The sequence below is a fragment of the Poecilia formosa genome, unplaced genomic scaffold (genome assembly GCF_000485575.1).
Source record: "Poecilia formosa unplaced genomic scaffold, Poecilia_formosa-5.1.2 Scaffold150, whole genome shotgun sequence".
Classification (NCBI taxonomy): domain Eukaryota; kingdom Metazoa; phylum Chordata; class Actinopteri; order Cyprinodontiformes; family Poeciliidae; genus Poecilia; species Poecilia formosa.
In genome coordinates, this window is record NW_006800089.1 from 1,039,661 (window position 1) to 1,053,656 (window position 13,996).

General features: G+C 39.2%; 2 protein-coding genes across 2 annotated transcripts; both read right to left on the reverse strand.

Moving 5' to 3' along the window:
- Positions 1-2,124: 2,124 nt before the first annotated feature.
- LOC103146035 (transcription factor E2F6-like) lies at positions 2,125-8,603 on the reverse strand. The gene is made up of 7 exons (XM_007563744.2): positions 8,404-8,603; positions 8,030-8,162; positions 7,286-7,505; positions 6,102-6,233; positions 5,881-5,995; positions 5,610-5,799; positions 2,125-3,076 (listed from the first exon to the last, which is right to left on the reverse strand). The coding sequence occupies exons 1-7, from the start codon at positions 8,449-8,451 to the stop codon at positions 2,850-2,852; spliced, it is 1,065 nt and encodes a 354-aa protein (XP_007563806.1). The 5' UTR covers positions 8,452-8,603; the 3' UTR covers positions 2,125-2,849.
- A 1,991-nt stretch (positions 8,604-10,594) lies between these two features.
- On the reverse strand, positions 10,595-13,973 carry srfbp1 (serum response factor binding protein 1). The gene is given in 4 exon segments (XM_007563745.2): positions 10,595-11,755; positions 11,757-12,121; positions 12,414-12,809; positions 13,868-13,973. Coding segments are annotated over 3 exon segments (1,623 nt in total). The 5' UTR covers positions 13,868-13,973; the 3' UTR covers positions 10,595-10,893.
- Positions 13,974-13,996: the final 23 nt, after the last annotated feature.

The window sequence follows — 13,996 nt, forward strand, 5'->3', positions numbered from 1 at the left end:
TTATGAGAATAAAGTGGTACTATCCTGACTTACAATATTCTTATAATACAACTTTATTCTCGTAATGTGACTTTTTCTCATTGTTGCGACTTTCTCACATTTCGACTTTATTGTTTTACAACTCATAATATTATGACTTTATTCTCAAGATATTCTCAATTTTATTTTTTAGTTTTACTCAATATGGCCGTAATACTCACAGTTGAGGTACATGATGAAAATTACATACCTCTCCGTTCTTCTTTATTGGAAAAGCTCTAAAGATCAGGCCTGTATCAAATACTTATTTATCTCACTGTATTTACAATTCTGCACCATGAAGACTAAATTAGGCCTTGAATATGCAGCAAAAAAGTGCAACTAGAACCCAATTTAATTGCTTTAGCAGAGCTAAAACAGCTAAACCAGGACAATTCCAGGCAAACGGACTAAGACCAGCAGACTAAAACCAAACAGTACTTCTCTTTAGTGTTGCCAAATCCTCCTGAGCTTCTCCCAACATGACAAGTCGAACTGAGCACTGAAATACAGCTAACGCCCTCAGAGCCGCGTCCACCTGACATCTATTAAGTTGTCACAGTTGAAATTGTTTCGTAATGTAGGGCAGGTCCTTAAATGGAAGGCATAAAGGGCTTTTGTGACAGCGGAGAAATAAAAGTCGATGCTTTCAGAGGTCCAGAGCATCATTGGGAGACAATTCCCCCCCACCACTCTTAACATCGACCAGAGGCCACGCTGTCTGCACGGGCATACCACTCTCTGAATGGTTTGATGACAAAAATACTGTCATGAGACTTTTCACTGCAGCAATGTTCAATGTCAAACCCTTAAGAGTGCAATCAAAAGTCTACGAATCAGAAGGCTGAAGAGTGAGTGAGAGCTAGAGACCTGAGAAAACTACAAAGTAAAGAGTTTCAGACAGAGTCTTGCCAGGGAGTTCTAATAAGACTGCAGTAGAGGGAAATGGACCAATTCAGAACCCCAAGAGTCAAGACCTATAGTATATAAAGGTTTCATGAGACAAATATTACGTACAAAGTGTACCATTTCAAGTCTGATTCAGGCTTGATGTTAAGGCTTTTAAATTTGAATTGTCCGTACTGACGTCATGAACAGCCTTATTCTGGTTACCAATACCAAAACCTAAAAACAATCTATCGTCCAACAGTAACTAGTCTTCACAACTCTTTTAAAGAGGAGTGTGGCCACTCCCCAACATGCTGCTGCACACTGCCAGTCAAATTTAACTCTGGAAATATTTCAGCTTGGAAAGTAACTAACAATTTGGAAATAAAGGTATCTGAGTTTTAAAACTACAATTGGTGGATGCAGCCAATCAGAACCGTGTATTGTCAAACATGCTTGTGTATGCACTGCTCAATGTGCTGATGGCTTAGAAACAATTTATCGTTACAGGAAAACTTCATATGCCATCATCGGTGGCCATGCTAACTAGCCTTAGCATTCAAAACAGAGCAGTGGGTAGGGTGTGAATCTACATGAGGATGATGGACAGCGCCAAGACTCTCCTCCTGGCTCTGATTGGTGTATTTCTGCAGATGGTTGTAGGACCACAGAGAGAAGGCAGAGGAGCTGCATTTTTATATTACATTGTCAGGACAGAGTGACAATTTTAACAAATATGTAAAAACAGTGTTTTTAAAAGTTACACAAGTTAAAACTTATGCTTTACTAAAGGGTTTAATACAGTCAGATTCTCCTACTGGCCTGTGCCTTGTCAGTCATATAAATTTACGAACATATATCGGGGCAATCCTAGTAAACAACATTAAGGATTTTATAATCTGTGCAAATTAATGAGGGGACAACAAGTGGTTCTCATTTTGTCCCATCACTTGTTAATTTAGACCCATCACAGGAAGATCTTGTACCTGTGTTGAAAACCAATGGTTCAAAGGAGTTTCTGTTTTATTCGCTCTTACTCTACTAAAAGTAAACATTTTTACGTAACTCCAATAAATAATCTCAACTAACAGCAGGTGGCTCAGCTTTGTCTTAGTTTGATCAGGGGTCCTACTTTATAAGTCAGCACTCTCCAATGGGGGAATCAATGGAAATAACAGTTAACATAGTCTTTTACAAAATAACATAGCATTAATTAAACGTGAGATTTCTGCATTCTACGATTCTTTTATTAATCAAGATTACCTGTTGACTAAAACAATAAAAAGTACATGGATATGAAAGGCACTGTTTACAAGCAAAACGTGGAAATAGGTTGGAGTCTTGGGATAAAATGGCGGAGCGTGGGAACAAAATATGGATGTCTTTTCAAGACAGCATGGGACGACTGAATCAGATGCTTTGGAAACTTCCTGGTGACGTCATCATGTCACCCATGATGACACTATTAATGCCCTGTGTTGATGGAGCACTTTGAAAATAAAACATACCCAACACTGCCCCGCCTTTGCAGCAAACTACATCCAAGGTTGAATGATTCTTTGAGGATCTTACCTTATTTTTAAATCAGTGAGTGAATTCAAGTCGCATCCTATAACAGAGTTTGTTCCTTTATAATGTTTTTACAGTTCATTTGACATCCAACAGGAAAAATTATCCATGTTCTCTCACTCAGTCTTAAACCGATTAATGATCTCAGACAGATGAACAGTGTAGCCAAACAGCATCCAGCCAATAAGCCTGAGTTTCTTAGCATTTCCGGAGCAAATCCAGTGTGACGTTTCCTCGGAGGTAGTAAAAGTTCCAAAACAAAAACTTAATTTGAGCGAGTAGTGTTTTTTTTGTTTTGTTTTGGGGTTTTTTATTTCCCCTCAGCCTGAATGACGATTCCAACAGAGTCTGTTCAGCAACGAAGCATCTCCATGTCAGGCTGAGGAGAAGTTTGTGATGCCTTCATCTGTGGTCAGGCTGATGCGGCAACGCTCCCCGTCAAGGGAGGAGACCGGAGACGAAATGGCGTAGTTATGCTCGAGTTTCGGGGGGATACTGCACGAGTTCGTCAAAGGGATGAAACTTAACAGTGTCGAGTGTGGTGTCACCTCAGACTCTGGGTTTGAGAAACCCTTTGTTTCACAGCTAGTGTTAGAATCCTCTGGAAAGACAATTGGGATGGGGGAAGAGATGGAGAAAGAAGAATGAATTATCAGAGTTAAAAAATAAATTAAAAAAACTGAGCTTTGAGCTTTTTTGCCCCAGTTTTGTCATTTTATGGAAGTGTGATGATCTGGAGTTTCTGTGTTGCTTTAGGAGATGCATGACCTTTTGTAATTGTTGTAATTGTAATTGTTTTGTAACTCAAGGAGAAAGTCTGGCCATCCGTTTGACCCTGAGCTCAAATTCACTTGAGTTCTGCAGCAGGATAACGATGACTTAAAATCAGCAAATCCACCTCTGATTGTCTCAGAGAGAAAACTGAGGTATTGACTAGGGCTGTGTAATAATATCGATTTTGCAATATATATATCGATATTTTCTTTCCTAGAAAAAAACCCGATATTCTTCCGCAAGTATCGTAACATCCAACTGTCACCTTGTTCACTCACTGCTTGCTTCGCTGGGAAAGTGATTAGGTCATCAGGCCTAGAGTGATTCCTTCAGATGTTAAGTGTCAAGGTTAAAAAGGTATCAAACTATTCAGAGCAGGGTACTTGGTGCACTTTATTTACTTTACAAATGCATCTAAGCTACAGTTTGTACTGGTTCAATTAAAAGAAACATGTTTTCTCGCCACTTTGATTCATTTTGTCTGGCTGTCAGCTATAAGTCTGTGTCCATGGCCAATCAGACCCAGGTATTGTGTAGTTGGTGCTTTTAATCAGTTTTCAGTTAAATTAATTAAATCCAACTCTATAACAGTCACAAAATGTCACCAAAATCACTCTTTCCCTCTAAAATCTTTCTAAAATCGCAAAAGTGTATTGAATTGTTCGTTTGCTGAATATCGCAATATATATCATATCATGAGCAGAATATTATGTATCGTATCGTGAGATTATTGTATCACTACAGCCCTAGTATTAACGTGGTCTAGTTCTAAGTGACTGAGATGAAGACGTGTGACATTAATAGTGACAGTGGAAAACCTTCTGATGTAGCTAAATTAAAAGGATTCTGCACCAAGTTTAGGGGATGATTCCCTGAAATCACATATGGGTGGAGGAGATGTAACCGTATATTGTGCTGGAACAACTCACTCATACTGTTTATTTTTTATTAGTTAAATATTGTCTAGTTTTAGCTTAGTTTTAATTAGTTATAATAGTAGTTTTATTTTTTACATACATTGGTTAATTTTTAGGTGCAGATTTCAAAAGGATGAAAGCAGCATATTGAGATTATGTACATTGATTGGGTAATAAATACTTAACAGAAGAAACCATTTCAGAAAATGGATTCAATAATTGCTGAACAAAAACCTGACTTTGGTATTTTACCCAATTTTTGCTGTCATCATATTGTGGACTAGCGTAAGCGCCAACAGCTGTATGGAGTTAAGTGCCGTATTTTCCACACTATAATGCGCACCTTCAATGAATGGCCTATTTTATTGCTTTTTTCATATATAAGGCGCACCACATTATAAGGCACATAGAATAGACGCCACAGTTAGGGTTGACACCCATCCCTTTGTTCCCTACTCTACAAATGTGGATGTGTAATAATAAAGAATTGGTCCCCGAGTACATTATATAGTAGGCTGTCCCAGTCATTGTTTCACTCATGGTGTTGGTGTTGCGATATTGTGCCCAACTGCTTTCTGGGTAACACAGACAAACCGACACGCTGCCGTCTCTGTCTCCGTCTCTCTTCCCCCGCCCCCCTGGCTTTAAATGTATAGGGGCTGGTCCCTTGGTAACCCTAGTCGAAGCACCCCGGATGAATGTCTACAGCCAATTTTTTGACATAAAAAAATGTCAACAGAACAGTCCAACTCCGGTCGGCGAGGAGAGCCATCCGCGACTGGGCCGGGGCGTGGTTGGACGATGGTCACTCTTCTCCGTTCGCGCACAGCATGTTCTTGGAGAACGTGGTGCTAAATGACCTGCAGACGACCTGATTATCAGGTCGGTAGGTAGATGGGTTATTCAAACTTTATTAACAAACCAGCGTCTGACAACTATCCCAGCATGCACCGGGCGCTTCTTCTTCTACGGGCAAAAATGAAGTCGGCGGCTGCTTACCGTAGTTGCTAGACCTGTTGTGGCTCAATATTGGTCCACATATAAGGCGCACCGGATTACAAGGCACACTGTCGGCTTTTGAGGAAATTGAAGGTTTTTAGGTGCGCCTTATAGTGCGGAAAATACGGTAATTTGCTAACAGCTGCGTGTGGAGGGGGTAAAAAATCTATTTCACATCAGTTCAAGAGGCTAAAAAAAAAATTAACACAAAAACATAGGATAATATATCTATAATTTCAGTATGTTTTAGTTAGATTTATAAAACACACAATATCGTTCCAGTTAGCTTTACTTTTTCCATATTAATTACTGTTATTTATTTATTCAGTTAACAAAAGTTACAAAACAATTTCAGTTTTAGTTAACTATAATAACCTCGTTCCACAGACGGCCCGGTTTGTTCATATAGTTTTTTCTTTTCCTTTCATAAAGTGATTTGCTCACCTTTAGTCGACGTCTGCATTGAGAAGGATGGGGGTGCAGAGGAGTCTTTCCCACAGGTGGGTAGATTAACCTGTCTACCGCTGGCGTTGCCCGCAGCCGGCGTCTCCATGGATTCCATGGCAACCGGTGTGTCAGAGCAGAGGAAGACATCGATGGGTCTGTTGGTGCTTCTGAGGTGAATCTGCAAGCTCTGAGCGTCAGAGAAGAAGAGGACGGTGTGATTACGAAGTGACTTTTGCAGAAGAATCTGAAATCATCCTGATCTGTGTACCTCCTCTGGATGTGGCACCTGAAGGCGAGTCTCGGGCGGAGCTTTGATTACAATCACAGTCTGCTGTTCAAAACTCGGAATACTCCTGATGTCTTCGTACGTCAGGTAGGCGTACGTGATCGGTGGAGTTCAGGAAAGTAACCGATGTGTATTTGCGGGTAAATCTGAAACAAAAACAGCCCAATGTATCCGACAGCGAAGGCTGGAAGCCCCAAGGATATCTGTCATGCAGGTTCTCCTCGCACAGGCTGCTGATCTGCCGGGCGCAGATTTGGATGAGCTCGTCCAGCTTTTCCTCCTCCTCGATCAGAGACTCCAGGCTTCTGCCGAGGTTGTCCTCCACAGGGCCACCCCTGGGCACAGGAGAATAGAGCCGGGCGATGCCACTTCAAAATAAAATCTCTCTTTTTTGTTTTATATCAATATGTTTTTTTTTTGCTTTCTTTTCTAAAAAAAAAAATAAAAAATTACAAAATGACAAAAAATACTTTGAAAAAGTGGCTTTTAAGTCATTCAATCCTACTGTTAGTTGTACAATGGAGAATGAGGTTAAGGCAACAAGATATATATTTTTTTGAATTACAAGAAAATAGTTGTGATATTATTATTCGTTTTGGTTTTTTAAAACGTCTTCCAGCTCCAGTGTTAAATGTTCAATTGAAAGTTTCATCATTTTTGAGAACTTGTTCTTGCTTTATTATGCCGTTATCAATATATTACTTGAAAGTGATCTCAAAACAACAATATTATGGTTTATCACAATAACCTCTGGGCAATTTATTATTGTCCAGCAAAAACTGTTATTGTGGCAGATGTACTGATGTGATAAAAAGAGTTCTCATTGTATTACAATCTTATTCTCGTATTATTTCAACTCTATTGTCATTAGACTTTGCTCTTGTAATAAGAAACAAAAGCTTTGTCTGGTGCTGATAGTCCACTGTAAAGCTCTCCTGAATTCAAAGTTCAAATAAATAGAAGCTGTGAAAAAACGCTTCTCACACAAGATGGCCGCCGGGGGCGTGCTATCACTCTGAACTACAGAAACCCAACCAGCACATTAGTGGGGAAAAAAAAAAATCTTATATCCAGATTTTTCCAGGAATAAATCTTCCAAAAACAAATATGTGATTAATAGATACAATCAATCAATCTATTTCATACGTTTGAGGTTTGGGCTGACCGTAAAAAGCAGCAGCTTTCCACTGGACGTTCTGTCTGAGCTGCCTTCATTTTGAACCCAATTTCAAAATCAATTGAAGCAATTTTCTAAAAATTTTTCACATTCTATTCATGTTAAATTGTTTAGGCGACTTCAATTAGTGCTATGTACTGCCCATCAGCTCACTTAAAGAGTTATTTTGCTGATGATAATGCATGAATAATAAGAGTTGACTGTACTTACAACCACTGGTGGTGGTTTTTGTAGGTCTTCTTCATGAGATTGATTCCTTCCAACACGTTGGTGATGTCATACAGACGCCTCTTGGACACTTTGAGCTCCGATGAGACCAAGTTGAGGTCCACCAGTCCACCTCGAGAGTGATTTAATCTCTGAGCAAACTTCCTCGTCAGGAGAACCAGAGAGTTATCGGTGCGGGTCTTCTGGAACAGCAGCATGGCTTCTGTGGGTTGGAGGGGAAAAAATGACCCACAAATTGGATCATATCAAAACTGGAACAAGTTTTGGACAATGAGGTCATTTCACAACAAAACTAACACTTAAATAGAGTTTATTAGCATTTAAAGTATAGTCATAGCATCTTATTTTTTTCACGTTATGTCAAAATATGCGCAAAGTTTTCATAAATTCCATTAGGACTGATATAATAAAAATTAAAAACAAATCTCCCAAAATATGCATGCCTCCAGAGTCAATCATTAGTAGACTTTTTGTTGAGGAATCTTTCTACCAGCTTTACAGCTCTATACACTGAAGTCTATGCTAGGGTTCCACAATATATTTTCATTGCAATATCATTGTGTCAGTTAATTAGTTTTTTTAAATAACATTATTATTGTCCTTTCATCTAATAAATGCACACTAAATATTTGTGGCTTTAATGTGACAAAATGTGTAATGGAGTTCTGAGGCAAGTTTTGACCAAAAAAAAAAGAAAGAAAAAAAAGCAGGATTGCAAAGCCTCACCCTTTTTTAAATTATGGGTCTGAGAGGCTATGCCCATCTTGGTTTGGTTCTCCCCACCGATAGACTCCATGGTCCCACCTTCGTCCTGAGGCTCGCGCCGTACACGGCCCTGCAGCTTCAGTCTGCTAATCGCCTGACAGAAAATATTAGCAAATAAACACGTTCATAAAGTTTGCCAAGTCTGTTTAAGGGCCGACTTTGCTTCAATATTCACTTCTCAGCTCCCTATTACACACACGACAAGCAATTAATGCTTCAATTCGACTCCGTGTATCACCTGGTGCACGAGCCTGCAGCGTAAAGTTAGCAAAGGCTAACTTAAAAGTTTGCTTAGCTTGTTGAAACAACAGTCCCTCCCCACTTTCCAAGCTTACCTCAGGGCTGCAAAAGTACTTTCTTTCCTCTGTTGGCGTTGACAACATTTCGCACACTTCTTAAAAGTCACTTTAGCATCACTTAGGTCCTGCTTCAGACTATGCGCCGACCGAAATTAGAAATATACAAAAGTATTACCCGCCAAATCACCCCAGCGGAGGATTAGCACGCCTCTACAGCCTCCGGATGTATACAAACGTCAGAGTTAGCCTTCAAAATAAAAGTATCTAAAATATTTATTATTATTATTATTATTATTATTATTATTATTATTATTATTATTATTATTATTATTATTATTATTATTATTATTCGTATAGCATTATTGCGTTTGAGTTTTTGACAAAATTAAGGCAAATATTCCTTCCAACTAAATCCTACGAGAAACAATAGGCTTTAGATTTTCTAACGTGACCAAACCATGTGTTTGCATCAATATGGGTAAAAATAAGCATTACTAAAGTCGTTCAGGCACCAGTTATTCTAAGAGTTTTTATAGCTAGAACCACAAAACCAATTCAGTACTAAGTTTTCCAAGTGCAACCATTTTAACGCGTATCTTGAAATACTAAGTTGAAAGAAGATTAATTTGTTTAGATTGGTGGGGAAAAAACAGGTAAATGTTCATATCAAATGATTGATAAAAATGACATATGCGGTTTGTACGTTTCGTTTACAATTAGAAGTTGAAATACTCCAGTTTATAGTTGGGAGAAATGAACAGAAATGTCCCCTGAAGCCAGAACTTTCTAAATAACCCCAGCAGTGTTAAAATCCAAATGGCTGCCTTATGTTCCTGTGGACGTCAGATCATTTATATCTCTTTAAGTCTTTCTTACACAGTCCTCTTTTACTAAATACGTTCCTACAAGATTTTAAAGTTGTGCTAAGAAAATCACATTGTTATTAAGGCTAATTGCTATTAGGAAATACTAATGCCAATCACTGTGGATGTCCATCCTTAATTTGGAACTTGAACAATTAAAATGGTTTTGACGTCATTCCAAGATCCAAGTTTCTTTGAGGTTATAAAGAACTTGTAGAGTAATTACCAAAACTAACACCACACTACTAAACCCAGTATTGAAGTGACTGTGCGTTTCCTTTCTATTTTCCTACTCATCATTTTTGATGGAGAGTTTAAATTGTATATGATGAATTATTTAATACTGATTTCAAAACAAAGTAATTCAAATTAATCACAAGTATCTTCTTGGGTTTTAGCACAAATCAGGTTCGAATCCATCTTGTTCAGATTCTTCAATGTGATGAGAATACTCTATTGTCACAGTTAGTATTTGAAATCTGTTTCTAGAAAAAGATATTGCTAACAAAAAACGTTGGAAGGCCCATCTACTAACCGTGAGGTTGTTCAAATGCAGAGTGAATGTAGACAACAGGCTGCTGTCAATAACACGTTTACCTTTGCCCAAAGTATGGAGAGTGATTTAATCAGTCAGTGTATACAATTAGTAATCCATCAATTGTTTTCCCTGAGGTAAAATGTGGTGTTACACATAAAAGGGTTCTTCAAAATGGAAAACAAACAAACAAAAAAATAGGAATTGTAATCAGAAAAATATTTTGCTCTTCATGAGTAACATATACTTACCCATATAGTTATTTATGTTACAATAAATCTTTAGATATCATGGTTATCCATAAGCCGTGTTTTCTTCAAACTATCTTTTTAAACAATATATATTTAGTTCCATATTCAAAATAATTATTTCAACTTTTTAGAGTAACCCTATTTGAACGTTTAATGGTGTGCTATTACTTCTGCCAGCAGGTGGCGCATGTGAAGAGTCAAAAAAAAGCGTCAGTAGACATTTCTGCAATTGTCTCATAAATTTTCTAGTTCACAGAGAATATGAAGGTTCAAATGATCAAATATTTTATTAAGTTTATACAATTAGGTGTAACTTTAAGTACACCTAATTTAAGTACACCAACTCTGAAGTACACCAACTCTGAAGTAAATTCAGAGACACCGCTAAGAATATTTAAAGAAAAACAGAGCAGTAAGGGCAAAAGAACCTCAAAAATTTGCCACTGATTTAAACTTGCCTAATAACAGGGGCTAGCATAAACGAGAAATGGTTAGTTGAGTCAAAGGTTTTCCGCTGTGTAAGTAAACGCGTCACAACACTATGACAGTTTTATGGAAATGTAAACAGGGAAATAGGTGACGTGTCCATGTCCGTAAACATGAAAATCCAAGTTTAATAGAAATTTTCCTTGAAACACAGAGTGGTTCAATAAAAAAAAAGTACTAAACCATCATATTCTGACGTCTCAAACATCTTAATATTTAAGTTTTATCACTAAAGACAAAGAAGTTTACAACGGCCACAACACACCGCCTTGCATCTATGCTTGTATAAATGACAAGTGTCTATGGACTTTATATCTATGAGGAACAGAAGATGACCACATCCAAAATACATTCCTGAAGGTTAAATTTATTCAGTTCTAAAACTATTCCTTCAGTCATCATCATCATCAAATTTAATCTTCTTCCCTTGGAATGCCAGGATTTGCCCTTGCTGCTCCTTCCTCTTCTTGCTGGCCTCCCATGATGGATGGAGCGCTGGCTGTGACGGCTGATGGGAAAGGAAGCCTCTCCCCCTGTTGTCCGTCTGCTTTCGGACATCTTTGCCTCTTCCTATTTTGGCAGACCCAGATTCTTTTCTGTCCGACTCGGGGCGTTTGCCGAACTTGGCCCCAGAATTTGAAGTTCTGTTCTCCTGCTTTGCAAACTTTAATTTGCCAGAGTCTCCATCATTTAGACCTCCGCCGGTTTTGGAGTTCCCCGGAGCTCCAGATTTACTCATCCCTTTCCCTTTGTCGCCACCCCGTCCGCCCTTACGTCCGGCCAGCGACGAGCAGAACACAGACTGAACTGTCAAGGGTTTGGACTTCAACCTGGACTCCAGCTCGTCCAGTTGACTCTGGAGTTTGTCGGTTTTTGGGTCGCCCGGATCTTTTTTCCCTTCCCCTTCTTTATCCACCTCCGCTTCGCCGCTCGTCTCTTTTTTCTTCTTCTTCTTGAATTTGCTAACTTTCCCTATGAAGAAGTCGTCTTCATCGCTCTCCTCTGACGCGGAGGACTGCTTGTGGAAACGCTCCTCTGTGCTGTCGTCGAAGTACTCTTTCTCTTCATCGTCCGACGACTCGACGTCGCTCTCTTCTTCATCTGCGCTTTTGAGAGCTAAATCAGGAACAGGCTGAAGACGGGAATTCTTCTCTTCGTGTTTAATTTGAGGCTTAGGCTTCGTGCTGCTTTTAACTACAGTAGCTTTAGCACTGGTAGACTCTGGCTTCTCTTGCTTGTGAACATCAGAGGTAAGCAGGTGATTGTACAACAGATTTTTTAGCACCTTTAAGGACATCTGCTCCTTCCTTAATGTCTTCCACTTGTTGGTTCAAAGGATTGTCTTTGTCTTTATCCTCATTTTTCCTGTCCTGTCTTGTGTCTGGTGAAAGCTGGGTGGCTTGTTCTGGTTGTCTCTGACCTTTCGGGTGCTCCTGCTGTTTCCTGGCCTTCGTGCGCTCCTCTCTGAAGTCTTTGACGGCGGCTCTGATGCTCTCGATCTTCTTCCTGAACTGAGGGTGGCTGGCGATGCGTGCTGTTGCTCTATCTAACATGGTTGACTTGGGGTTTTTGCAAACACACTCAAAGTTGAGGTTCTTTTCCAAGGCCGTCCTGGTCACCTGTAGTTGTCGGCAAAAATAAAAAAGTTAAAGCGCTTCCGCTTAGAGCTGCAAAATTAATGATTTGCTTAGCAAAAGTATTCGCACCTCATTTTTTGTTTTGCTATAGAAATACATTTTGCTTGGATTTTACTAGGACAGGTGTAAAAGTTGCTATAGTTAGATGGGACTAACATGCTGGAAGAAAGCTGGAAACAGCAAAGGACTAACAATGAGGCTAAATGCTAACCCGACTGTGGAATCAAGCAGACAGAACATTTGAGGTTTCAGAGAAAGAGCGGGACGGCCGTACCTCGTCTGGAGAGAGCTTCTTCATGCTGTGGACCTCCTCCAGCAGCCTCTCAGCTCTCCTCTGATTCCTCTCCATTTCTGCCTCCTTTCCCTTCTTCTTCTTCAAGGCGACAATCTGACGAGTGAGCTTCCTGATGATCAGGGCCTTCACCCTCTTCACCTCCTTCCTCATCTTCACCACCTCGTTGTTTAGATTCAGGACATCAGAGGGCTTCTTTTCCTCAGCAGCAGATGACGGTTCTGCTTCCTTTCCACCTCCTGCTTCCTGTTCCTCATCATCATTATTATTATCTGAACTTGTGGCTTCTTCCTCTTCGTCGTCCTCCTCGTCTTCTTCTTCCATCTCGTCCTGTTCTTGCTCTTCAACAGGTGGGAACGTTTGCTCGGTGTTAATCATCTGTCGAAACACAGAGCTAATTGCTATTTAACAGCTTAAAAACAAACAATTAAAAAAAACACACATTTTAGCATGGGAATCCCTTTGACGTTTAGTTAAATGTGTAAAAGTCAAAATTACACACAATTTTACAGGAGGAAAAATTTAGACGCGACATTTTTATGCTGGATGAAAGACAGTTGCAGGTAAATGTACCTGCAATTTATTCTAAACACTGAAAAAAGTAGATTATTCACCAGTAACATGAGCTTACTAAAGGTTTAGAATTTCTAAAAATGTGAGCCAGTTGTTGGGATGTTTAAGCACCTGTTTGTTATATGTTTAAGGTCAAATAGTGAAGCATCTCTCCAAGACCTTCAGCTTTGAAAATCTTTGAAACTATCTTCATTTCAAGCCAACATACACAACCTTGACATCATTTGATTCTTCTGTTTTTATGCCCTGTTAATTTAAATAGTTTGTTTTTAAATGCAGCTTTTAAGAATTTTAATAGCATGCCTATTGCCCAGCTGCATGAGCACGTAGCTTCCTTTTAAAAGTAAAATTTAGTAAAATGAAAGATACAAACTTTGGATTACAAATAAATATCTAAAATATTACACACATTGCATAATTTCCTGCCTTTCATTTTTAGATCAACAGGTGGCACTGCTGAGCTTTAAAATATTCGAGAAATAAACTTTTTTTTTTCAATTGGGTAAAAACTTTACAGCTTTAATAAAAAGCTTCACCTGTCAGCCATATTTGACACAGTGAGCTTCACTACAGTTTCAATCACCCAGAGATTTAAAGTTGAAAGATCCACAAATGTGCTTTAGTTTGCTTACACCTACGGCTTCTCTTGTTAAGCTAAGTAATATAATGTCTGAAACAGGAAACGCTGTGGACTGAAGGAAAAGGGCTAAACGAAATACCAAAAACCAAACCAAACGTGGTTAAGACAGCATGTGAGAAGAAATGGTGCGCATACTGGCGTCTACTTTGACTTTTTCTCAGCGTCTTTACGGTGAATAAACCAAACCCAAACGGAAACTAGCGTACGATCTCATGAGACTTACCGTTCAGAAATTAATGTTTTGCATTTAAATAGATAAAAATTCAGGGAAACACTTCGACTAGCAGGGAGCGGCCATGTTTCCTACGTCTTCGACGTCGCCGCCGCGATACGTCAAGACGCGAGCAACGCA

Coding starts and splice junctions, on each gene's coding strand:
- LOC103146035 (XM_007563744.2), bottom strand. CDS start 8,451: ATGTTGTCAACGCCAACAGAGGAAAGAAAGTACTTTTGCAGCCCTGAG. Junction 8,163..8,403: donor AGTACTTTTGCAGCCCTGAG/GTAAGCTTGGAA, acceptor ATTTTCTGTCAG/GCGATTAGCAGACTGAAGCT. Junction 3,077..5,609: donor AATGCAGACGTCGACTAAAG/GTGAGCAAATCA, acceptor TTGTCTTTCCAG/AGGATTCTAACACTAGCTGT.